Here is a 25,178-nt window from a genome sequence, read left to right on the forward strand (position 1 = left end):
ATCATTTCCACTTACCATTACCAATTGTCACTTAGCTATTTATATCACGTGACTTAAAACAACTATGACGCTAAAGCCTTCCCCAAATTTCAGATGGCCTTGGAGACCACGTCTATCTTCAGGGTGGTCTTGGTGTCCTTGAGGAAGTCGGCTGTCCCCGGAGGATGATCTTCTCCAACGTGAACTTGAGCTCACCGCATTGCCTGCCAACTTTTCCTTTGGGGACGGCGCTTTTATCCAAATTATTTTTAAATGGAACTGCCAGAAGGTTTTGTCAAAACTGGGCAAGTCGGCTCTCCCACGGCCCCTTCCCCGACTGTTTAATCATTTTGCCGGCTGCCCAAAATAGTCTGTTTGCATCGCCAGCCCATAGAGAGCTGTTGAAAACAAAATAGATTCTGATTATATCTATCTATATATGTTACATTTTTGCTGATAAGTAAATGAAGGGAGACTAATATAGATCTATTTCAAGCTAGTTAGCTCTCATCAGCTAGCCATAGCCTTGCTGGGATTTGAACTTGGGCTGTTTTTACATATTAGGCAGTTGTGTTAACCTCTAAGCCACAAGTTGTCCTCCCTTATCAACTGAACCAGGGGAATGATTAAGTGACTGCCTGGAAGGCTGTTGCAGGACCAATTCTAGCATCCCTAGTGGAGTGCTTTGTCTTCACTTATTTATTTGCATCGATTTAAAAAAAAAAAGCCAACCTGGCAAACGACTCTTGAGCACTCGGCTTATTGGAAAGAAAGAAAAATGACAATACGAAAAGAAAAGAACAAAAAGATGGATGGCCCAATAAAAGAAGCACCATACAACAGGAACAAGATGTCACCAGCCAAGCACTTTGAGGACCTAGGAAAATAAATGCAGATTTTTGGAATGGAATGGAAGCAAGGCTAATTTTTCTTTGTATAGCTGCGATAATTAAATCATTTCATTCGCCACCGACTGAAGGCACCAAGCTGCTCCCCTTGGCATTCTTCTCGCGCCAGGGTCTCCGGGGCAGACATCGCTGGCAAGGATTAAGTTGTGATCGCCGACACCAGCAGCTGGGCTCAGGTAGAGGCGTTGAATGTCCGCTGAGAATGCCAATTGATGTCTGGATCACTGCCACACAAAGCAGCAATTTCTCCACCTTGGCAACCTGAAGAGGTGTGGACTTCAAAGCCCAGAAGTCTTCAGCCATCTGCGTAAGTCAAGGACTTAACTTGTAAGCCACAGCAATAGCACTTAGACTTATATGCCACTTCACAGTGCTTTCCAGGCAGCCCTCTCTGATTGGTTTACAGAGTCAGTCTGTTGCCCCCCAACAATCTGAGAAGGAAGGAAGGAAGGAAGGAAAGAGGGAGGGAAGGAAGGAAGGAAGGAAGGAAGGAAGGAAGGAAGGGAAAGAATACTGTATTTCTGTAAATTCTCTCGCTCATTATCTTTTTGTCCCACCTCCCAGATGTTATCATCTTTCCTCCCACAGATGCTGTTCAGATGGCGTTCGTTTCTCTTTTCACTAAATGTTTGAAGCAGGTTGTATATGCTGCATTTCGTCCATGCTCACACCATAGCTTTATGTAACCCAATTTACAGTCCATTTCACTCCTATTGACCTTCACTTTGTAATTGGCTTCTTTCATACGTTGGACTAAGGCTTTCTTTAATATGCGTCATAATTTTCAATGTTCCTTTCCAAGGCAGCAATAGAGGTTTTGGCAAACAAAAAATAACTTTCCCCAGCAGTTAATATTAACATCTCAAAGCAAAAAGATGCGAACAAGCCAAGATTTGCCTAGGAATCAAGAAAACTATATTCTATGAAATCATATAGGAGATAGAACTTAATATTTTTAACAGTTTTGGTCATGTTTTACTTGTCCCTTCTGTCCTTCTTCATTGTCCATTTGTGTCCATAGAAACCCACCTGGTAGCCTCCAATCTCCTTTAAAAGATAAAGGTTCCCCTCATACATGCTCATTGTTCCCGACTCTAGGGGGCGCTGCTCATCTCCGTTTCAAAACCGGAGAGCCAGCGCTGTCCGAAGACGTCTCCGTGGTCATGTGGCCGGCATGACTCAATGCCGAAGACGTACGGAACGCTGTTCCCTTCCCACCAAAGGTGGTTCCTATTTTTCTACTTGCATTTTTTACGTGCTTTCAAAATTCTAGGTTGGCAGAAGCTGGGACAAGTCACGGGAGCTCACTCCGTTACGCGGCGCTAGGGATTCGAACCGCCGAACTGTTGACCTTTCTGATCGACAAGCTCCGCCTCTTAGCCACTGAGCAACCATGTCCCTTATTTCTCTCTATTTGTCGATTTCCGCAAAACAAGAATTACTTTGTTCAAATCAATGCCAAGTTTGATCATATTCAGTGTCTTCTTTCTGTTGGATTATGCAATGTAAGTCTGTCCATTTCCGCAACAGTCTACTGTCTTCTTAATTATCTCTTCATTTTGAGGTCTTTGATGGACATTCTCCCAGGTCGGGGGGGGGGGAGGGAGGCAGGGAGGGGGGCGGCAGAGTGTCCAGCCTTGCTGGGCAGGCGGAGATTGAAAACTGCCCCCCCCCCTTCGCCGTGGCAGGAAAAAAAAGTATGAAGTCATATTTCTCCGCATCTCGGGAAAGGCGGGGAAGATGAGCGGCTCCTCCGCCGGCCGCCGGGCTCTTCCCGCCTGCCGCTAAGCAGAGCCCGGTGTTCCTTGCCCTGCTGGCCGCGTCGCCTTTCTCACGTGCTTGTCCTGCGCGCGGGCCCGCGTGGCGATCCCGAGTTTCTTTGCCGCAGCGGGGGAAACAGCCGGGCAAGGCATAAGCGCCGCGGCGTCCCTGTCCAGGGTCCTGAAACGGAGCGCCCATCCGGCCGCTGCGCCCGCTGTCTTGGCTCGGGATAGCGCAGCGCGGAGGTCGCCAACCCAGCGGGGCGCTTGGATCGCTCCGCCCGGTGTGTGTGGGTGCTTTGGAATAAGAGCGAGGCGGGCAACTCCTGGGCTTTGCAGCGGCCTTGAGCCCGGGAGAAGGCTGGGGAGGGCGGCGGGGAAGGGTCCCGTCCTACGCTCGCTCGCGGGCCCCCTCCCTCTCCCTCTCTCCCTCCCCATCCCCGTCTCTCTCTCTCCCTCTCTCTTCTCTCTCTCTCTTTCTCTCTCCCTTCCTCCTACCCTCCCTCTCTTTCCTCCTCTGTCCCCCTCCCCACTCCCTCTCTCCCCCCCACTCTCTGCACTCTCTCTTTCTCTCTCTCTCTCCGGTCTCTCTCTCTCTCCCCCCTCTCACACTCTCTCTTCCTCCCTTCTCTCCCTAACTCCGTCTCTCTCAGCTCTCTCTCTTTCTTTCTCTCTCTGGTCTCTTTCTCCCCCCTCTTTCACACTCTCTCTTCTCTCTCTCTCTTTCTGTCTCCACCTCTCTCTTCCTCACTCCCCCTCCTTCTCTCACTCCCCCCCCTCTCTTTTTTTCTCCCCTTCTTCGGCAACTTCCTTCCCTTCCCGCCTCTCTCAAAACCACACTAGACTCTCCAGGCACCCAGGAAGGCAGCTCGCTCCACCCCCACCCTCCCCAACCCAGCTCCACTTCGGAGGACTTTGCTTCCGTCCGTCGGCTGAACTCCTTTCTCCCTTCCCCTTCGTTGCCCCTCCGTCGGAATCCATCCTAGATTCGGATCAAGTCTGAGCTCTTTAGAGCAAAGAACGGACGCTGCCCGTGGCTCTTTGAGTGTTTAAGGTTGCCGACCCCTGGGATAGACCGTGCTGAAGTGATGCGGGCTGGCCCCTTACATTTTCCAGGATGGCCCCGTGGGCCAGATCCAACCACCTTGTGGGTCTTGTGTTTGACACCCCTGATCTTTAGAGTGTCCAAATGGGCGCTTTAAGATGGATGGACTTCAGCTGGATGGGGAATTCTGGGAGTTGAAGTCCACCAGTCAAATGTGGACACCCCTGACCTTTGCCAAGTCAAACATTGGAAGAGAATCCTAGCCATTTATGGTGGTTGTGCAAATACTATGAACTTTGGTCGTTCCCAGCGCCTGTTGACAGGAATGGCTTTTATCATGACACCTGTGGAAAGACCACCTTTTGGGGTTAAAGGAATAAAGCGTGCAACGGATAGGATCACAACTCAAAGCCTTTTAGACATCTTGGATTCTTGCAGGCGCCTGGGGCTCGAGAATCGAAACAAGGATTCGATAGCCTGCCACCGTCTGGTTAGGCTTACTTAGAAGGAGCGTTCTCCATTCCAAACAATGCTGATATTCAGGGGTTCCCCAATTTTGCAATACCAGGAGGACACCTTGAAACAATGAATTAATTTTGCACATCTCTCTCTCTCTCTCTCTCTCTCTCTCACACACACACACACACACACACACACACACACACACACACACACACAAGAATTCATACCCTCGTTGGGTTGGGTGAGTAATAAAGAAAGCATTGAGTAAAAGGATAACTCAACTAACATTCATCCTAGCTTCTTGACTGGAGGTTATTTTTACAGTGGGCAGAATTTGCTCTTCGCTCAATGAAAGCTTTCTTCTTTGAAATTCGCAGGAGGGAGAGAGGAAAGAAAGAGAGAGAGAGAGAGAGAGAGAGAGAGAGAGAAAGAAAGAAAGAAAGAAAGAAAGAAAGAAAGAAAGAAAGAAAGAAAGAAAGAAAGAAAGAAAGAAAGAAATGAGGCTGAGTTAACCTTGAGCTGGTCAGGATCGAACTGCTGGCAGTGAGCTAGCCTGCAGTACTGCGTTCTAACCAGGAGCGAGGGAGTGAAGGAGGAAGGGAGGGAGGTAGGCAGGCAAGCTAAGTTAACCTTGAGCTGGTCAGAATCGAACTGCTGGTAGTTCGGAAGGAAGGAAGGAAGGAAGGAAGGAAGGAAGGAAGGAAGGAAGGAAGGAAGAGTTAACCTTGAGCTGGCCAGGAGCTGGTCAGGACCTGCAGTACTGCATTCTAACCACAAGGAAGGAAGGAAGGAAGGAAGGAAGGAAGGAAGGAAGGAAGGAAGGAAGGAAGGAAGGAAGGAAGGAAGGAAGGAAGGAAGGAAGGAGGAAAGAAGGCAGGAAGGAAGGGAAGGAAGGAAAGAAAAGAGCATGAGAAAAGGAAAAAGAAGGAAGAGAGAGGGAGGGAGAGCAAATGAAAGATGTCAACTACCCCACCAAATTCTGTGCACTTTTCCGATCTGGAGCACAGCGTACTTCCGTACTAACACACCCATTTACACACACATACACACACAAAAAGGGGAAGCAGAGGTCGTGTCAGTTTTTACTGTCTAACTTCAGGAATTTGCAGGTCAGTTTAATCAGCTACATTCACAGGGTTGGACAGCAGGCACTCTACGGGCGGAGAGCAAGGCTCCCTATTACTTATATAAATATGCATAGATTTATTCAACAGAGCTCCAGTGATCGGGGGTGGGTGGGGTCGGGGGGGGCGGGAGGGTTGTTGCGCCGGCCGAGAGGAGCCCTGCCAAAGAGAAATCCACGTGCAAAGACTTCAGCGCTCCCTATCTCCCTGCTCACACTTTCCCACTCAAGCGACCGACGTTTCGCCACAAGCGACGATTGCCTTGCAGAATTGGTGGGGGGTGGGGGAGTCCCTTCGGTCCAGTTCTCACAAATGTCTACACAACATCTCCCTTGTGAGAGACACTTGCGTGCCACTCCGCGTCTGTTGTGCCACTCCCCCACGGCCACTTTTGCTGGGAGAGGAAAGGTTCCACTCCAAATGGGATCCACAGAACTGGAGCCAAAGCCCTCTCTCCAGCTAGTCCTCCGGCATCCCCCTCTGCCTCCTGCCCCCCACCCCACCCCCATAAGGCACTCTTCCAATTCTGTGCAGCCTTGCGCGGAAACAAGGGGAGCGTGCAGAAGACGGAAGGGGCAACGGCTCCCCTACCCGACGCCCTGACCAGAACGCAACGCTCCTTTCCCAAATCCTAACGCATTCAAAGGCGCCATCCGTGCAGCCTCTCTGGCGGAAGGACTGGAGCAAATACTTTGGGGGAGGAGGGAAGAAGTAAAAAATAAAACAAAATCAAGAGGGCAACCACCATCGTGCAAACAAAGTCCCCATCCTTTTTGCTTTTGAAAACCCTGTTCCCGAAAACCGCGGCCTGCCACCTCGCCAGCATAGTAGGGCAGCCCCTGACCGAAAGGAAGAAGCTGCGATGAGATTTATGGCAAATTGGGTTAACCCTCGCAGGGGTGGGGTCAGCTTTAAGTGCTGGAAAATTTATGTTTTACCCACAAAGACATAAAGGGAGACTAGTATAGATCTATTTCAAGCTATTTAGCACTCGGCAGCTAGCCGTACCCTTTCTGGGATTCGAACATGGGCTGCTTGCATATTAGGTAGATGTATTAACCTCTAAGCCACAGGTCCTCCTTGTTTTGTCAGCTGTACAAGGGGGAAGATTAAGTGTTTTTTCTATCAGGGCAATCTGGTTTTGTTGTGGCCCGTCAGCGGCCAGAGGAGCTGGCAGCAGATTCGGAGAGTGAGAAGGTTGGGGAGGAACCTGGGCCAGTCCTGGAATCTGGGGAAGGCTCTGATGAGGGTTCTGTGTTGGAGGCAGAGAGGGGGCCAGGACTGTATGCCTTCAGAGCCAGACATCAGTGAGGCAGACAAACAGCTGAAGCCTGTTCCCAGTGTGCACATGTGCAGAGTTGCCAGAGGGAGGGAACAGCTAAGGAACAAGGGCCAACTCAGGAGTAAAGGCCACAGGTGGACCATGAATGGCCCCTTTCAGAGGAAAGAAAAGAGGAGCGACAGGGGAGTGGAGTTTGCAGGAGACCATTAGTTCCCTTCATTGGTTCGTGACTCTCCGAGACTCCTGGCCAAGTTCTGCAGATCTCTGCCTGGCAGCTCTCCAAGTCAGATAAGGTCTGTGACCGTAAATCCTCCCTGGAAAGACTTTGCTGGATGGGAATGAGCAGAATTCACAGCAAATTAATAAAAGGGGTTTCCGTTGGGACCAGGAGTTGGCTTCATGCTCTCGGGAAGCCTCGGTCAGAACAGGTCTACCCAAATATGGGACAGCTAGCTGATGAGAGCTTGAAATAGATCTATGCTAGTCTCCCTTCATTTCTTTGTTGGTAAAACATAAATTTAAGACAAGAAATAGTTTGTCGCGAAAGCGACTGCCTGCGAAGGCTCCCGGATTGTGGCAGAAAGGCGAAAGCAGAAGCTGTATGCGCCCCCCCCCCCATATTTGGGTAGACCAGGTTGCCCTGATTTAAAAAAAACACTTTAGTGCTGGACTTTCTGTCCAAAAGAAACAAGGACTTTGTTGAAACCCCCGGATGTGCTACACATAGTCCTCGACTTACGACTATTTTAAACCCCTCTTCCAAGTTACGACAGCACTGAAAATCGGGACTTACAATGGAGTCACGGCTGAACCGTGATCAAACTTCAGGTGCTTGCTGTTTGCGACCCTTTTTTTGGGGGGTGGGGGAAGTTAATAGGGACAGGTGGATTCGTTTAATGACCGTGGGCAAAACAGGTCGTAACATCGGACACGGCTCAGTTACCAACCGTGTCACTTAGGGACAGAGGTTGTGGTTTCTATGTTGGTAAATCGAGGACCACTTGCGCTGAGCTAAGATGGAAACACCACGATAGCAGAAGCTGGACAGGCATTGACCAAGGGAGTGAATATTAACCCTGATGCTCCCTTTAGTCTCCAGTGTTAAAGGACTTCCCCATGCAAGCCTTTCACGCATACGCACCCCGCGCAAGAACAACAACAACACATACACACACGCAACCTAAGCCCCAACCTCTCGGTCCTGCAATCTAAGCTCTGCCGTCTTCCAGCCTCTCATTCCAAAAATAAAATATAGAAGGATGAATCTCCTTTTGCAATCCAAAGCTTTCTGACCCGTCCCTCCTCCATCCCCCCCTCCATCCCCCTCTCCTCCCACCACCCAAAAATAAATCTCTCTTCTGCACAGCAGCATATGATAAAGTGACACGGGGAAAAGGTCCACGGAAGCAGCTAGAAAGACAGGGCCGGATCACGGAAGCGGGTGCAGGGGGGAGGGAGGAGGATGCGTAGGCGGTGCTGTCCACCGGTGCCTAGGCCCAAGCCCCCTCATCAGCCACGCCGGACTCCACCGAACCCCCGGGACACTCCCCGAAGGACGAGGAGAAGATGTTTTGGAAGGCCGCCCATCCCCGGCGCTCGGACAGACCTCTGCCCGGACTGTCCTTGGCAGAGGTGCTTCCTGCCGGAACCTTCTGGGCTCCGGAAGCCTTGTAGCTGAGGGGAGTGGGGATTTTCGATGGGGTCTTGTCCGGTTGGGAGTCAGCCCGGGGTTTGATTTGTGGGCGCAGCTTCAGCTTGTAGATGGAAGGCACGAGGTCGGGCTTCCTCAGGGACGACTGGGGATGGAGCATGACTTCTTCCAGCACAGGCGCCGAAGGGGATGTGCCGAGGGTCTCCAGGCCATCCTGGAGGGAGGGTCCCCGCTCTGTGTGGGAATGGACCGGCTCCCCAGCGGCCCAGGGGCTATCCACTAGAGTCTCACCCAGCTCCAGACCCTCCTGGACCTCCTGGACGTCGTTCAGTCCCAGGTAGCAGTTGCTTTCATCGGATGAGCTGGAAAGGACCGGTTTCCTCCAGCGGCTCCTTCGGTCACGGTAACCAGATGAGTCCCAGAGCTCAGAAACTTCCACCGAGCCATTGTGGAAATCCACCGGCTCGGAACCGCCAGCTGTCTGGTGGGCTGCCTTCCGCTTGGAGTCCTCGGGTTGGAGACCGTACTTGCTGAAGACGTTGAGGGAGGAAGAGGAGGAGCTGGAGGAGCAGTAGGCGGAATCGGCGGTCCCTTGGTCTGGATTTGCGGGCAAGAGCCGGGCGCCATTGCAAGCCTGGCTGCCCGGGTCCAGCTCTTCGTCCATTTCCAAACCCATCATTTGAGCGTTGGCTAGGAATTCTTCCTCCAGGCGCCGGTAGAGCTGCTGCTCCTGGCTCGGGTCGAGGCGCAGTGGAGTGCGGAAAGCTTGCGCCATCACCGCCAACTCTTGCCCGAAAGAGTCGTCGGGCTGTCTGGAAGGCCCGTTTTCCCCCAACTGGGGCTGCCTCGCGGCTCCACGTTGTCCGGTTAAGCACGGCTGTCGCTGACGTCCTGGGGCCGGCGGAGGCATTCGGACGGAGGGATTGGCCATTTTGGTAGCGGGCAGGGAACCCCGGCGCTTGGTGGCGGCAGGGCTACGGGAACCCACCGGGGTCAGCTGACCCCTTGCCGGGCTCTTGGTCCTGGGGGTGTTTCTTCCAGAGCCCCCGGCGTTCTCCTTGGTCTCGTTGGCTCGTGTCCAGGAATGCTGTCCATCCTTGGCTCGGCTGATAAGCAACACAGGCTCCCCTCCAGGCCTTCCCTGGCTGCGGGCCCGGGGACGAGGGCTCTGTGGTCCTGGCTTGTTGGGCCGGTTTGTCACGCGAGGACGGCCCCGCTCTTCGGATTCAACCTTCCTAGGCACCGCCACAGTTTTCGGCAAGCTGAGACGGTCTCGTGACTGACTCCGGCTGGTTGGCGGCCGTTTGGGTCCGACGTGGAGCTGTGAGGCAGGCCCCTCGGAGACACGCCTCCCCGCCTCCTTCCTGAGTGCCAGGCTAGCATCCTCGCTCCGCTTCTTTCCCAAGCTGGCACTGTGCCTGGAGGAGGAGGAGGAGGAATCGCTGTCTCCGGAAAGACGCCGGGCCCTGGGGTTCCTGCAAAAAAGAAGGGCAGCCTTTAAAAGACCATTTGGCTCTCTGGGATTTACCGTATTTTTCAGAGTATAAGACAGACCAAGATTTCGAAGAGGTAAATAAAAAAGTTTTTGCACTCTGCAGATCTCCCGAACCCTCCGCACGCCTCATTTTTTCTGAAAAACGGGGCATGCCTGTTTTTCAATCGTTTTTGCCCTCCTCATCCCCCAGGAGCACTCTACAAGCCTCCCAAACAGTTTTGTGAAAGGGACGGGGTGTGGGGAGGCCAAAAATGCTGTATTCGGTGTATAAGACGCACCCAGATTTTCACCCTCTTTTTGGGGGGGGGGAGGAAAAAGGTGCATCTTATACTCCGAAAAATACGGTAAGTTTCTTTCTTTTTTTCCTGATTGCAGATGTTCCTATATTTATTTCTGTTTTGCAGCAGCAAAAAGAAGAAAAAAATGGGAGGAATCTGAAAGCTCCCTTCCAGACCAAGCAGGGAGGCGCTTCTGGTTTTTCAAAACATTGATGTCTGAAAAGTGGCTCCTAGTCTCTCGTCCACCTCCAGTTCTGTTTTTCTGTCTACCCCACCCTTTCCACTTAAAGTCCATTACGGAGCAATTAGTGGAATAGATAACCAGGAGAGCCTCCTCGGCTTTCCTTACTCACAGCTCTGGCTCAGACAGCCGTCTGGAAAAAATCCGTCATCACGTCAGGCGGCCTCTCTGCCTTACTTCTGTGGTTTGGGTGAGTCACCCTTGGCTGCTCTTCTGTTTTCCTAGCACCTGGCTGGGGATGACTTCGACTTCTCTTCTGCTATCTGTCTAGGCCAGGGGTCTCCAAACTTGGAGGCTTTGTTTCAGGCCTGCAGCCTGCCACACTTTCTATTATTCTACTACGCCTTTTCTATTATGGGAAAATGAGAGGGTGGGATTGAATGGAGTTAGATGATATGTAGCCATAACAACATTCTTTCTAGAAAGCCAAGGTCATCCTTTGTCACTGCACCTCTGCACCTGACTGGAACTGGATGGGTGGAAGCTGCCAGCGTGGCAGTGGGGGATTGGACCATGTGATGGGCTTGTGGGTGTGGGGGGCAGGATCTCTCAACTGGGTGAGGAAAACTGGGAAGCTTTCAGATTTGGGTTTTCCTAGATGCGCCAATTATGGCTCTCTTAATAAATTGGAACTTTGAGCAATACTTTGCCTCGGACTCTGATTTACTTTTGGATGCTATTTGGAACCCTGACACTTTGAAGACTTGTGTCTATGTTGATTCTCAGGGTTGGAGTACCGTTTCCTTGTATTTTTATGCAACAACTACAATAACATTCAGCCAGGAGATGGCAGTGTTTACAAGTTTGGATCTATGGTATACGTTCTATGTCCTTTTGTTGAAAGAAAAGTTTCCTGTTTCCTGTTAAAACAGTTAAGCAGTAAAGCACATGGTGACTGTACACTCTGTTTGATCTGTAGTGCTATATATAAACATAATTTCTAATGCTCAGTCATCGAGGTCATAGTTGCCTCAAAAATGTTTTTTTCAAAAGTCAGCTAGACTGTTTTTCCTTGAGGAAGAAAACATTTTGTTTCTCATCCAAGTTCAATTGATGAAGCTTCTTGGATGAGTGGCAAAATTCTCATTCTTCTTCCTCAAAGAAAAACAGTCCAGTTGCCTTTAAGATTTGTGGACTTCCAAAAAAATTCTGGGAGTTGAAGTCCACAAATCTTAACATTGCCAAGTTTGGAGACACCTGGTGTAGGGTGCTACGTGAGTATGGATGAAGCATGTGACAGTGATACCCCCCTTTGTCATCGGGGCACTTGGCACCATGTCCAAGAATTTTACAAAAAAAAAAAACTTACCTGACTGAAAGGTGGGAATCTCCTGTGTCCTGGTGGGCTTGGGACGTGCACCCCCTCAGAGGGCTGGCACCCCTCTGTCCTGACGCGCTACATTTCCCACTTGGTGGAGCCAATGAACCCTGCCTCGGCGGGGTAGCTGTCCCAGACCTCTTGGTGGGAGGGACGGGACGGTTTCCTTTGGGGAGAGTCGGGTCCCCTCCAGCCAAGAGCCGTTTCTCCCCCAAGTGGTGGGTCTCGGAGACTTTATGCAGGCCCGTAGTTTCAGCCCGACGTTGAGTGGTGGGGCTGTTTGCCTGGGGACTGGCCAGACCGCTCGTCTTCTGGGGGGAGAAGCCAAGCCCCCGACTCTGGGTCAGACGGTGAGCTGCAGAAAAATAAGAAAGAATAGCCAAATAAATCAGCCAGCGTGGGTTCGAGAGACTGAGGGTGGCTCGAAAAATAGCAGAAGACCATTGAACATATAAAATCAACAGATGGGAATAGATGTGCTGATATCTGTTTGTCTGTCTGTCTCTGTCTCTGTCTATCTCTATCTATCTATCTATCTATCTATCTATCTATCTATCTATCTATCTATCTATCTATCTCTATCCATCAACATCTATCTATCTATCATCTATCTATCATCTATCTATCTATCTATCTATCTATCTATCTATCTATCATCTCTCTATTTATCTCTCTCTTTCTCTCTCTCTCTATCTCTCTATCTATCTATATCTCGCTTTCTATCTCTCCTTATCTCTCTCTATCTATCTATCTATCTCTCTACTTATCTCTCTCTCCATCTCTCTCCCTCTTATATTTAATCTCTCTCCCCCTCGCTATATCTATCTATCTATCTATCTATCTATCTATCTATCTATCTATCTATCTATCTATCTATCTATCTATCTATCTATCATCTATCTATCTATCATCATCTATCTATCATCTATCTATCTATCTATCTATCTATCTATCTATCTATCTATCTATCATATCTATCATCTATCTATCTATCTATCTTATCTATCTATCTATCTATCTATCTATCTATCTATCTATCTATCTATCTATCTATCATCTATCATCTATCTATCTATCTATCTATCTTCGTCCTTGTATGTATCTATCTATCTATCTATCTATCTATCTATCTATCTATCTATCTATCTATCTATCTATCTATCTATCATCATCTATCTATCACGTCCGATGATGGATATGGCACAAGAGGAATAATAATAATAATAATAATAATAATAATAATAATAATAATAATAAGTATATAGCAACAAATGGCTGAGGGATACAAGCCACCAGGGGGCGCCATTGCAATGCTGCAACTCAACCAACATCCTGCTGGATTCTCCAAGCTGGAGGCCACTTTTTAATTATGTCATTTTTGGGGGGAGATTAATATTGTTTCCTGTTGCCGCCTTCTCACAGGAAGCTTCCAGTTAACTCCTTGGGGGATACATGAGAGAGCATAAGTCAGGCTCTTTTTCACACCCGGGCACTCTTAAAATTACAGCACTTTACGGAATTTTACACGGGCTTTTTGGGTCTGTAAGGAGATTTTTCAAAACAACTTTCCCTTTTGCTGCTGACGTCCAGATCCCCTATCGGTTTGAGGTAGCATCAGGCACAGAGTGGTAGCATTTGAACTCAGAGCCCAGCCTGATGTGCTTCACCGCCAGTCGCTCCCAGCCCTCAAAGCTATTGACCTTGATCTCAAAGCTCATTGGAGATTTAGCTTTAGGGATCTTAGCTGAACTCAACACTTTGAGCAGAACTGGAACTGCCGGTACATGGAAGGGAGACCACTGAGAGATTCCAGAGCTATAGGGAAGCCTGGGATGTCCACGGTATAGGGTTTACTGCCTAGGCAGGGGGTTGGACTAGAAGACCTCCAAGGTCCCTTCCAACTCTGCTATTGTATTATTGTATGTCAAAGACGATCCAGAAAGTGGAGGGGAAGCCATTTCTCTACGATTGAGCCCCCTCCCCTTTCAAAAAGCAATTAAACAGAGATATGAAATAAGTAGGGGCGAGAAGGGTGGGGGCAAGAAGTTCAGAAGGGAGACCCTCCCTTAGTTTCTCGGGCTGTAAAGGTGGCCAGGGAAGGGCTGGACTTTCACACCGGCAAGTTTCTGTCAAGGTAGCGTTGCCATAAAATGGAATTAGCTCATCTAAGATAAGATTACATAAATTCCACCCAGTTTCGGTTCTGTGTCTTTCCTTATTAGGATTAGAATTAGGGGTGACATGATAGCATTCTTCCAGTATTTGAGGGGCTGCCCCAAAGAAGGGAGGGGGGGGCAATGTATTCTCCGAAGCACCAGAAGGCAAGAAGCAGTGGATGGAAACGGATCAAGGAGAGAAGCAACTTGGAATGAAGGAGAAACTTCCTAATAGTGGGAACAATGAACCAGTGGAACAGCTTGCCACTAGAAATCGTGGGCGCTTCATCACCGGAGGTTTTTAAGAAGAGATTGGACAGTCATTTGCCTGGAATGGTAAAGGGCTTCCAGCCTGAACAGGGGGTTGGGCTAGAAGACCTCCCAGGTCCCTTCCAGCTCTATTCTATTCTTCTCCTCCTTCTTTCTGCAGTAGGGTCCCTACTGATGCATCATCCAAAGGTCAAGTATAGTCTTGGGTACTCATCCACTACTACAACGTGGTGGAAGACACATTCTCAGCTTTCTCCACTTGGTGTAGGATGAAGGACAGACGGGCGGAATCAAGAGAGGAATCAAAATAGAATCTTTACATTGCCACAAACAGACCCCAATCCAATCCCTATTGAATTCCTTTACGGCTTTTATCTAACACCAAGGATTACGGTGTTGACTAGATTCTTGTGATATCGTGATTCATTTAACAACCGTGGCAAGAAAAGTTCGTGAAAAGGGGGCGAAATTCACAACATCTTGCTTAGCCATGGTCCTGAGTCTTCATACATGACACTCATGTGCCTTTTCTGACGCCAAGCCCCCTCTCCCTCCCCAGGGTACTTACAGACGGAGGTGCATCGGCACGGATCATGTTTATCCAGGTAATGCTCCAATGTGTCCCAGCCCCCTCCTACGCGCACCATCACATGACTGCGGAGAACCTGGGAAGACATGAATGAAAATAGCATCGTCCAATGACACCATTTGGAGGTTGCTTTGAGCGCTGGAACAAGTCCGGTTTTACCCAATCTTTTTTTTTTTTTTTTGTATACCTAATTTTATTTATGATTTTTTTTCTTTGACATCCCAAAGGGCTTGGGGAACAGTATATTGTCTGGGTCACTACACTTTGCATGCAGTTCTGATAATGATTTTACCATTTAAATATAAATAATCGTGGTTTTTCAACTTCTAAGTTTTGTGTATACATAGCAATGATAACATGTTCTATTATATCTCAGTATAAGGGAAAGTCTAAAAGAACTCCAAGGTCCCTTCCAACTCTGATATCCTATTCTATTCCTATTCCTATTCCTATTCCTATTCCATTTCCATTTCCAATTCTATTCTATTCTATTTTATTCTATTCCTATCCCATTTCCTATTCCATTTCCAATTCCCATTCCCATTCCATTCCTATTCCATTTCCATTTCCATTTCCATTTCTATTCTATTCTATTCCATTCCATTCTAAGACTATTTGTAGAACATTTTTCCCCCAATGGCTGCATATCGACTTTGGAACTCCTTGCCAAGGGAAATCATAGGGTTTCATTGCGAAACCTAAAAGGATAAAGATTGCAATTCCGGTTCTTTTCTTTAAACAGACAAGAACGGCCCCAAATCTTTCCATTTTAGAGCTTGCCCTCGCTCAGCTGGCACACGCTATCAAGCAGCAGCAGCTGGTGGCTTAAACGTCTCTTAAAAAGCCAGCTCTATCATTAAGCACCCTGCAACAGGACATCAATCCCACTTGGAATAACATGAAAGGCCAGGAGATTATCTTACATGATGACTTTATTTTTATCCTAGCTTTTTTCTCACTGAGGCTTCAGGGATGGTTTTGGGGCCCTCCTTAAAATTGCAGGGGGAAAAAATAACAACCCCCCCCAAAAAACTGGCATCGTAATGAATGAGAATTTGTCGTTCAAAACCCGGGAGCTGCCTCCTCTTCCTTCCACCCTGCAAATTTCACTTGGATCTTAAAGGCTTAGAAAATTTAATCTGAAAGGGAAGCAGAGAGAGAGAGGATAAAAGAAGCTGTTGAAGCAATGGCCCAGCCTCCTGGATCTTGCAGGAGGAGGAGGAGGAGGAGGAGGAGGAGGAGGAGGAGGAGGAGGAGGAGGAGGAGGAGGAGGAGGAGGAGGAGGAGGAGGAGGAGGAGGAGGAGGAGGAGGAGGAGGAGGAGGAGAAGAAGAAAAGAACTGGGTGGTCCTTGATGCTCTCTGAGCTTCGTGATTTCCTTGAAGACGTTTCATTACCCTACTAAGTAACCTCATCAGGACTAGAAAGGTGGGGATGAGGAAGAGGAGGGGGAGAACTGAGGGGTCCTTGGTGTCTCTGAACTTTCTTGCAGACATTTCGTCACCCTACTAGGTAACATCATCAGTGCGAAGGAAATACCTGCAAGAAAACCACCCAGCTCAAAAAACGCCAAGGACCCCATCATCCATCTTCTGGCCCTGGCCAGATGGGCTGGACTACAACTCCTCTCGTCCACAGCCTGCCAGGCTTAATTTCCAAGATGGCCCTTCCCAGGGCATGCTTGCGTGCGTCTTAACGAATCCCACTTCGAGAGCTTTGCAGGGGGGGAGAAGTAAATATATATAAATAAAATGAAGGAAATGAAATGAAGCAAAAAAACCACCTTTTTTTTTTTTACTTTGCCGGGCTGCAAAGATTGAAGAAAGACGCCAGCAATGGATTTATTTATTTTTGCAAAAACAGAAGAGAGAGCTGACCCCGAGACTCAGGCCACGAATAAGGCAGAGCTTTTGAAGTCCGTCCAAGGATCAAGCATTTCAGCCCTGGCCTGATTTCTCCCCATTTGCTCCGGGTCAACCCCGGTTCCCTGCCCTAGTCTGCGCCCCCCCCCCACGGCTTAAATAAATCTGTGTCAGATGATCCGTGGCTCTGACGTGGCTGGTAATGCTTGCCCCAGACCCTCAGCTCACTTCTTTGCCCCACTCTGGTTTGCGTGGCTATCTTTTTTTTCTTTTTGCCAATGTTGTATATTTCTGGAAGAAAACCTTCTAATTCTGAAGGGTTTTATTTTCGGGGGTGGGGATGAAGGGGGCAGGCAGTGTGGCATAAATACAGAATGCCCCTCCGCCCCCCCCCTTCCCTCCTAAGACAGCTGGAACGAGTCTCTCTTTGCCGTGGATTTGAATTGCTGGGTGGCTCCAACAGCCACATAATGAAGGAGGCATTTTGCAAAAAGGGTTGATTAACCTTCTGCAGATGCTTGGCTAGAAACATCTGTTTCCTGCTGCTCTTCTTCGGTCATGTGAAAATGAGCACAGCTGCCGCCCTATTTCCACCCCCCCCCCTCCAGGCCCATGCCATGTTTTTTGTTTAATTAAAAAAGCCTACATTTATAACAAAAATATTTAGATTCCACCCCCCCCCCCCAATAAAGTATAGGATTTTATTTTTAAAAAATTATTTATAAAAATATAGGACAAAGCATATTTTTTAAAAAAAATAAATATAGGATTTTTAGTGCATCTAGTCAAGGCTGTGGTTTTCACAGTCGTAATGGATGGCTGTGAAAGTTGGACCATAAGGAAGGCTGAGCGCCAAAGAATGGAGACCTTTGAACTCTGGTGCTGGAGAAGAAGACTCCTGCATTGAGTCCCTTGGACTGCAAGGCCATCCAACCAGTCAGTCCTAGAGGAGATCAACCCTGCCTGCTCTTTAGAAGGCCAGATCCTGAAGAGGAAACTCAAAGACTTTGGCCACCTAATGAGAAGGAAGAAGGACTCACTGGAGAAGAGCCTCATGCTGGGAACGATGGAGGGCAAAAGAAGAAGAAGGGGACGGCAGAGAAGGAGGTGGCTGGATGGAGTCACCGAAGCAGTCGGCGTGAGCTTAAACGGACTCTGGAGGATGGTAGAGGACAGAGAGGCCTGAAGGAACGTTGAGTCGGACACGACTTCGAACTAACAAAGGAGGAAGCATGGAAGAAAATCTCAGATTCTCCTGTCTTCATCTCTCTAGGAATCCCAAAGTTGGTTTTTTAAAATTGCAGACGCTCTTACTCGGACGAAGATGAGCGCGTTGGAGTCTCCGACTTGGTATTTGCCCTCCGAGACTTTGACCATGGGGAACTGGGACGGGCAGGTACAATGGCCCAGGATTTCTCTCACCTGAAAGAAAGGAAAACAAACAGAGGAAAATTAAGTTAATCGGTTAAATCAGGCATCAAATAGTCTGTCCAACCACAAGTAGTGCTTGACTTACAACGGTTTGTTCAAAGTGTCATCGACGCTGATAAAAAGCGACTTAGCAAAAGCCCTTAAGATTTATAGACCGCTTCACGGTGCTTTCCAGCCCTCTCTAAGTGGTTTACAGAGTCCGCTTATTGCCCCCAACAATCTATGGTCCTCATTTTACCGACCTCGGAAGGACGGAAGACTGAGTCAATCTTGAGCCGGTCAGGATCAAACTCCTGGCTGTGAGCAGAGTTAGCCTGTAATACTGCTTTCTAACCACTGTGCACCATAGATGGATGGATGGATGGATGGATGGAAGAAGGAAGGAATGAAGGAAGGAAGGAAGGAAGGAAGGAAGGAAGGAAGGAAGGAAGGAAGGAAGGAAGGAAGGAAGGACTAGACCGTTTTTCACACTTATAACCATTACAGCATCCCCATGGTCACGGGATCAAAATGGGCACTCATAGTTATGACGGTCTCCGGGGTCACACGTTCCCCTTCTGTAACTTTCCGACCCGCCAGATTCGCTTATAACAACCCAACGGTAAACTCACGTAGCAACTGCCGTGACGAGAAAGATCGTAAAACGGGGAGGGGGGGACTCACTGAACCAATGTCTCGCTCAGCAACCAAAATGTTGTCCTCAGTTTTGGGCCGTAAGTCGAGGACTACCTGTACAAGTTTCTCCATAGATTGTCAACTTTTTTTTAAAAAAAAAATTTTTTTTTAATTAACAGAATAAATCAATACCAATTTGTTAAAGTCCAGAGAGTGAGAAGCAAGCAAAAAAAAAAAGAATATAGAGAAAAGGTTGGTAAGGAAGAAAAAGAAACAGAAACAGAGGTATTGAAGTGACTTTTAATCTTTTAATTTTTTTACGGCACTTCTAAATGCATTTATACGTCTGTCATCCTCCCTCTCTCTCTCTAAGGTGACATCATCGCTTCCTCCTTCCCATTATCTGCTCTTCTAATCTCCAAGCCCATAAACCACAAGTTCATTATTATTATTTTTTTCCCAGGGTGTCACCTTCGGTCTCTGCATTCGTCCGTAATAATAACGGCAAGCATGAAAACACCTTGTGATAATATTTGCTCCCTCAATTATCGATTGCTTAATGAACGTTGCTTGTTCAAAAGTGTCTTTCCAATAGGCCCCGTGGCTGCAAATCCCAAATTTGTGGTTATTGGCTACTTCTAGCGTTTTACATATGCTTGTTCTCTCCTCTTTGCCAATTCCAGGATTCAATTATTGGGTTTTATTAGTTCTGCCTCCCTAAAACTACCTGGAGACGTGGGGGGAAATGAGGTCATTGTTTTTGAAAGCAGGCACAAAGGAGAAAAGAAAGTTCCCACGGGAGGAAAAGGAACAATTTCCCTATTTTTTCCCTTCCCTTTTTCCCTCCCTTTGGATGGGAACAAAATTGATCAGCGGAATTTTCCAAGCCTGTTTTATTAGCAGAGGAAACAGAAAGCAAAGAAAAAGTTTTTTCCCCTCCTTGTTCATTTGAAAGAGAGAAAGGAAAGAAAGCAATTTAATTTTTCCACATTTGGTGCATTCAGAGATGCCCAAAACAAGAGGGGGAAAAAAAAAAACAGGCTGGGTTGATCCAAGAATATTTAGTTCGGGCGGAGGGAGAAATCCAAAGTCCAGTTCAAACATGTGGTCCTAAAATCTGTATTTTTAAAACCTTGTCAGCTTTAAGACGTGTGTGGACTTCAACTCCCAGAAATCCCGACCCAGCGTGGAATTCTGGGAGACCAGTAAAGGAAAATATTTGCAGCTGAGGGTTGAAATGAGGCATCTTTGGTGCTCTGTGAGCTTGGTAGTTTTCTTGGGGACATTTCATGACCCAACAAGGGAACATCAACAGTGCTAGAAGGGAGAGGGGTTTGCAGGGAGGAGGAGGAGGAGGAAGAAGAAGAAGAAGAAGAAGAAGAAGAGGAGGAGGAGGAGGAGGAGGAGGAGGAGGAGGAGGAGGAGGAGGAGGAGGAGGAGGAGGAGGAGAAGGAGGAGGACTGTGGGGACTTTGGTACTCTCTGAGCTTGGTGGGTTTATTGCGGATGTTTCATGACCCAACTAGGTAACATCATCAGTGCTAGAAGGAGTGGGATTTGCAGGGAGGAGGAGAAAGAAGAGGAAGAAGAGGAGGAGGACTGTGGGCTCCTTGGTGCTCTCTGAGCTTGGTAGGTTTCTTGCAGACGTTCCATCACCCAACTAGGTAACACCACCCGTGCTACAAGGGAGAGGGGTTTGCAGAGAGGAGGAGGCGGGAGGGGAAGGACTGTGGGGTCCTTGGTGCTTGGTTCTGATGCTGTTACAAAGTTTGGGTCATGAAACATTTGCAAGAAAACCACCAAGCTCAGACAGCACCAAGGAGCCCTCAAGGGAGATGCCAAGATCTTCTTCTCGCTCTTCTGCCACCTTCAGCCATTGCCAACCAAGTCCAGCATCCCCAACGGGAAAACCGTTTGTCCCTGCAGAGTCCCTGGGCAAAGGGCACCTGGGGTGGCTTGAGTTGGTCTACCAGGCGTTTCTTTCCCACCGAAAGAGAGAGGAAGTGAGCGAGGGTGTTCCCAGTTTCCTGCCCAGTTTAACCCATGCCCATAAAAGCAAAGTGTTGGGCAGTCAGCCGGGTTCTTACGAGGCAGAAAAAAATGCTAAGGCATCCATTTCCAAACAATTCAGCTGGTGGAAAGTACATTCATCTTAAAACTCATCCGCCGACACGCAACAAGCTATCCCCTTCGGTCTACGCGCAGAAGAGGCGGGAGAGGAGGGGGGGAGAGAGAAGAAGGCAGAGAGAAAATCCTCTGAATTGTCTGGTCCCAATTTCAGACCCCTCGGGTGCCAAGACAAAACCTCAGGGTCCTTAATACAGAATAACAGAGCTGGAAGGGACCTTGGAGGTCTTCTAGTCCAACCCCCTGCTTAGGCAGGAAAACCCTACACCACTTCAGACAAATGGCTATCCAACATCTTCTTAAAGACTTCCAGTGTTGGGGCATTCACAACTTCTGGAGGCAAGGAGTTCCACTGATTAATTGTTCTCACTGTCACAAAATTTCTCCTCAGTTCTAAGTTGCTTCTCTCCTTGATTAGTTTCCACCCATTGCTTCTTATCCTGCCTGAAGGTACTTTGGAGAATAGTTTGACTCCCTCTTCTTTGGGGCAGCCCCTGAGATATCGGAACTGCTTGATTCAGTGTGTCCCCAAAAGGATATTTCCCAAAAGGCCACTTGGTCTTTCTTTCTTGTCATTTTGGTTGGCTGGCTGGGGAATTCTGGGAGTTGATGTCCACACTTTTTAAACTGGGTAAGTTTGAAAATTACTAATATAAATCAATTCAGACTTTTTAACCTGAGACACCCTAACACTGGCTCAGATTTCTTCCTGCCTCCTGTTTCCCATTAGGTCTCCTGCTTGGGCAGAGGGGGTTGGACTAGATGACCTAAAAGGTCCCCTTCCAACTCTGTTATAATCTGAATCTATCTATGATGATCAAAGAAATGGAGATGAAAACATACGAAGAATGGTTGCAGGAACTGGGCATGGCTAGTCTAGTGAAGGATCAGGAGAGACAGGAGAGCAGACTTCCAATATTTGAGGGGCTGCCACAGAGAAGAGGGGGGCAAGCTATTTTTGAAAGCACCCGAAGGCCAAAGAAGGAACAATGGATGGAAACTGACCAAGGAGAGATTCAACCTGGAAATAAGGAGGAATTTTCGGACAAGGAGAGCAATCCACCCATGGAACAGAAGTTGCCTTTGGAAGTTGTGGGAGCTTCATCCCTGGAAGCTTTCAAGAAGAGACTGGACTGCTATCTGTCAGAAATAATGTAGGGTTTCCTGTTTGTCTGGGGTTGGACTAGATGACCTCCAAGGTCCCTTCCAACTCTGTTATTCTGTATTCTGAGCAGAATCCAACAAACTTGAATGACAGCACCCTGCTTTAATTAATGTGCCTGAGCCGTCTTCCTAGGGATAAACCTGGTATTTGCCCTCTCTGTAATAAAGAAGCAAATTAAAAGATCCTCTAAAAAGAATTTAAATCCAGCGGGTTTAGGAAATTGGCAGATGGCTGTCTATTTGCAGAGCAGGGTCATCTCCAAGACCAGACAATTCTTGGTTGGCATCGGATCACGGGGAGCTCCTGGGAGTCGGGAGGCGAGGCCGGGCGCGTTGGCACGCAAGAAAGAGGTCGCCCATCTGCCAGCTGCAGTTTTAGTAAGGAATCAGGGCAGGGAAGGAATTGGAAATTACAAGGGAATGTTAAGCTTAATCTGTCCTCACCAGACAGGCTCACTGGAAAAAGCTCTTCCTGCCAACCGTGCCCAAGTTGGGGAATTAAGCACGATTGGGTTGGGTCTGGACTTGTTTTCAACCTGGGGAATTTTAAGTGGAGTGGACTTCAACTCCCAGAATCCCATGGTCTGCATGCTTAGAATTCTGGGAGTTGAAGTCCATGCTTCTTAAGGCATGCTGGCTAGGGAATTCTGGGAGTTGAGGTCTGTCTCTCTGAGTGTATGTGTGTGTCTCTCTCTCTCCTCATTCTTTATCTCCTTTCTCTCTTTCTTTCTCTTTTTCTCTCATCATTCTTTTTGTGTGTCTCTCTTTCTCTCTCTCTCATCATTCTTTATCTCCTCTCTCTCTGTCTCTCTCTCTCTTTTTTCTCTCTCTCATCATTCTTTATCTCCCCCTCTCTCTTTTTCTCTCTCTCTCATCATTCTTTATCTCCTCTCACTCTCTGTCTCTCTCTCTCTCTCTTTTTCTCTCTCATCATTCTTTGTGTGTCTTTCTCTCTTTCTCTCTCTGTGTCCCTCTCTTTCTCTCTCTCTCATCATTCTTTATCTCCTCTGTCTCTCTGTCTCTCCCTCTCTCTCTTTCTCTCTCTCATCATTCTTTGTGTGTGTCTCTCTCTTTCTCTCTCTCTCTCTTTCTCTCATCATTCTTTATCTTCTCTCTCTCTTTTTCTCATCATTCTTTAGCTTCTCTCTTACTCTGTCTGTCTGTCTCTGTCTCTGTCTCTCTCTCTCTCTCTCTCACACACACACACACACACACAAACACACACACACACACGCACACACTTCAGACCTCTTTGGACTTTTCCTCCTTTGCCCCGGGCATTGCTCTGGAAAGCATTGAGCCAAAGTTGGAGAGCAAGTTTATTTACCCTCGGTTGCTTAGAAGAGAGACCCACAGAGAGAGACAGATGAATGAACAGCGAGCAATGTTGCATTGCAGCCCCAGTGTGAAGTCAAATAGCGCCAAGTCCCAACCAGCCCTCGGAGGGGTGGGGGTGGGGTGGGGTGGATGATTTTTCAGACGAGCTGAGGTGGAAAAACTCCGCTGGATCTGGAGCCCAGCTTTCCAAGTTTCCTCGCATTCTTCCTTCTTTCAAATACAAGCAGCTTTTCTTGTCTTCATGAACAGAGCAGAATAACAGAGTTGGACGGGACCTTGGAGGTCTTCTAGTCCAGCCCCCTGCTCAAGCACGAGATCCTTACAGAATAACAAGAGTTGCAAGGGACCTTGGAGGTCTTCCAGTCCAGCCCCCTGCTCAAGCAGGAAAGAGCCTATTGTTTCTCTCCTTATTTCTTGTCCTGCCCTCAGGTGCTTTGGAGTACGGCTTGACTCCCTCTTCTTTGCGCCTACCCCCGATGACTGCTCACTAACTTAATCACTGCGGTGATTCACTTAACAACAGGAATTGCCGCCATAAGTCGAGGCCTAAGTGCAGCAAAATGGATATTTGCCTCGATTTGCAGAATCGGAATTCTACAGATGGGCGTTGAAGGACTTGCCCACTTATGGAATGCCTGTGTCCAAACTTTTGCAGAACGAGCAGTTTCTTATCCTTCCTCATCCTCATTTCCATTGCAGATGGACTTGGTTGATGTAGGCAAGCAAATCCTACCCACCCAAAAAGGTGTCAACTTTTCCTCTCCCTGTTCGAGATCCCATTAAAAGATTTAAAAACACGACGCGTACATCCGTGAATCATTTCTCTTCCGCCCGGCCAATAGATTGGCCAATAGATTTTGCAATCAAAACTACCTACGAATAGTCTTAAAAAGGCTTCCCTTGACATGACAATACCACTGTTTCCATCTTCAAGTGTTTGTCTGCTTTTGCACCCTGGGTGTGTCGCACCTCGGGGTTGAGTTTTACGCACTGGCAAAAAACATAAAAGCCCTGAGAACACACCTAAACATAAGGACAGCAATTTATCCAGGATGGGCCAAGGAAAGAGAAGTGTCAGCTGACTCACGCAACCTTCTAACAAAACCACAATTAGCCAGGAGGCTTAAAAAGTGATTTCATCAAGTTTGTGCCATGCTATTTTGGCGTGTTTCCCCCTTCAGGTGCAGAAGATGAGATGGTGACAGAAGGGCATTGTGGGCAATTAAAGAGGTATGTTGGAGGAAGCTATAAATCCCCATATTGAACCTGCCTCATCTGGATTCCTTCCCAGAATTATTTCTTTACATGATGGATGGTTGCAGGAACTGGGCATGGCGAGTCTAGTATAGAGAAGGACCAAGGGAGACAGGATAGCATCTTCCAATATTTGACATGATAGCATCTTCCAATATTTGACATGATAGCATCTTCCAATATTTGCCAATTTGCCAATTTGCCAACAATGGATGGAAACTGACCAAGGAGAGATTCAACCTGGAAATAAGGAGAATTTTTTCTGACAGTGAGAAGAATCAACCCATGGAACAGAAGTTGCCTTCGGAGGTTATGGGAGCTTCATCACTGGAGGCTTTCAAGAAGAGACTGGACTGCCATCTGTCAGAAACGGTGTAGGGTCTCCTGCTTGGGCAGGGGGTTGGACTAGATGACCTACAAGGTCCCTTCCAACTCTGTTAATCTGAATCTAACTATGATGGTCAAAGGCCTGGAGACGAAAACATACGATGAACGGTTGCAGGAACTGGGCATGGCTAGTCTAGTGAAGAGAAGGACCAGGGGAGCCAGGAGAGCAGTTTTCCAATATTTGAGGGGCTCCCACAGAATGGAGGGGGTCAAGCTAAAAATAAGGGAACCCTACACAAATAAAATAAAACCTAAATAAATATGGGCTTTTTAGTCAAAGATACAGGGAAGTATTCAGAAGGAACAATAAGTATTTTCTGTGCTGAAGAAGAGACTAATTTCCCCCACCCATAATTCTTTAAGACCACACTTAGAGTACTGTATCCAGTTTTGGTCACCACACTAGAAAAAAGAGGTTGAGACTCTAGAAAGAGTGCAGAGAAG

At 47.9% G+C, this 25,178-nt stretch overlaps 1 protein-coding gene across 1 annotated transcript in view; it reads right to left on the minus strand.

Annotated features, from left to right (window-relative positions):
• Window positions 1-5,233: 5,233 nt before the first annotated feature.
• Window positions 5,234-25,178, minus strand: part of GAS2L1 (growth arrest specific 2 like 1) — a 29,067-nt gene continuing 9,122 nt past the window's right edge. Inside the window, exons 3-6 of the mRNA XM_081966441.1 lie at window positions 17,734-17,841; window positions 14,538-14,634; window positions 11,535-11,898; window positions 5,234-9,686 (exon numbers count right to left, since the gene is read on the minus strand). Of these exons, the coding sequence (XP_081822567.1) occupies window positions 8,051-9,686; window positions 11,535-11,898; window positions 14,538-14,634; window positions 17,734-17,841 (2,205 nt within the window). The 3' untranslated portion in view covers window positions 5,234-8,050. The remainder of the gene's footprint in view (window positions 9,687-11,534; window positions 11,899-14,537; window positions 14,635-17,733; window positions 17,842-25,178) is intronic.

This window comes from Natrix helvetica, assembly GCF_964273705.1.
Source record: "Natrix helvetica genome assembly, chromosome: 14".
NCBI lineage: Eukaryota > Metazoa > Chordata > Lepidosauria > Squamata > Natricidae > Natrix > Natrix helvetica.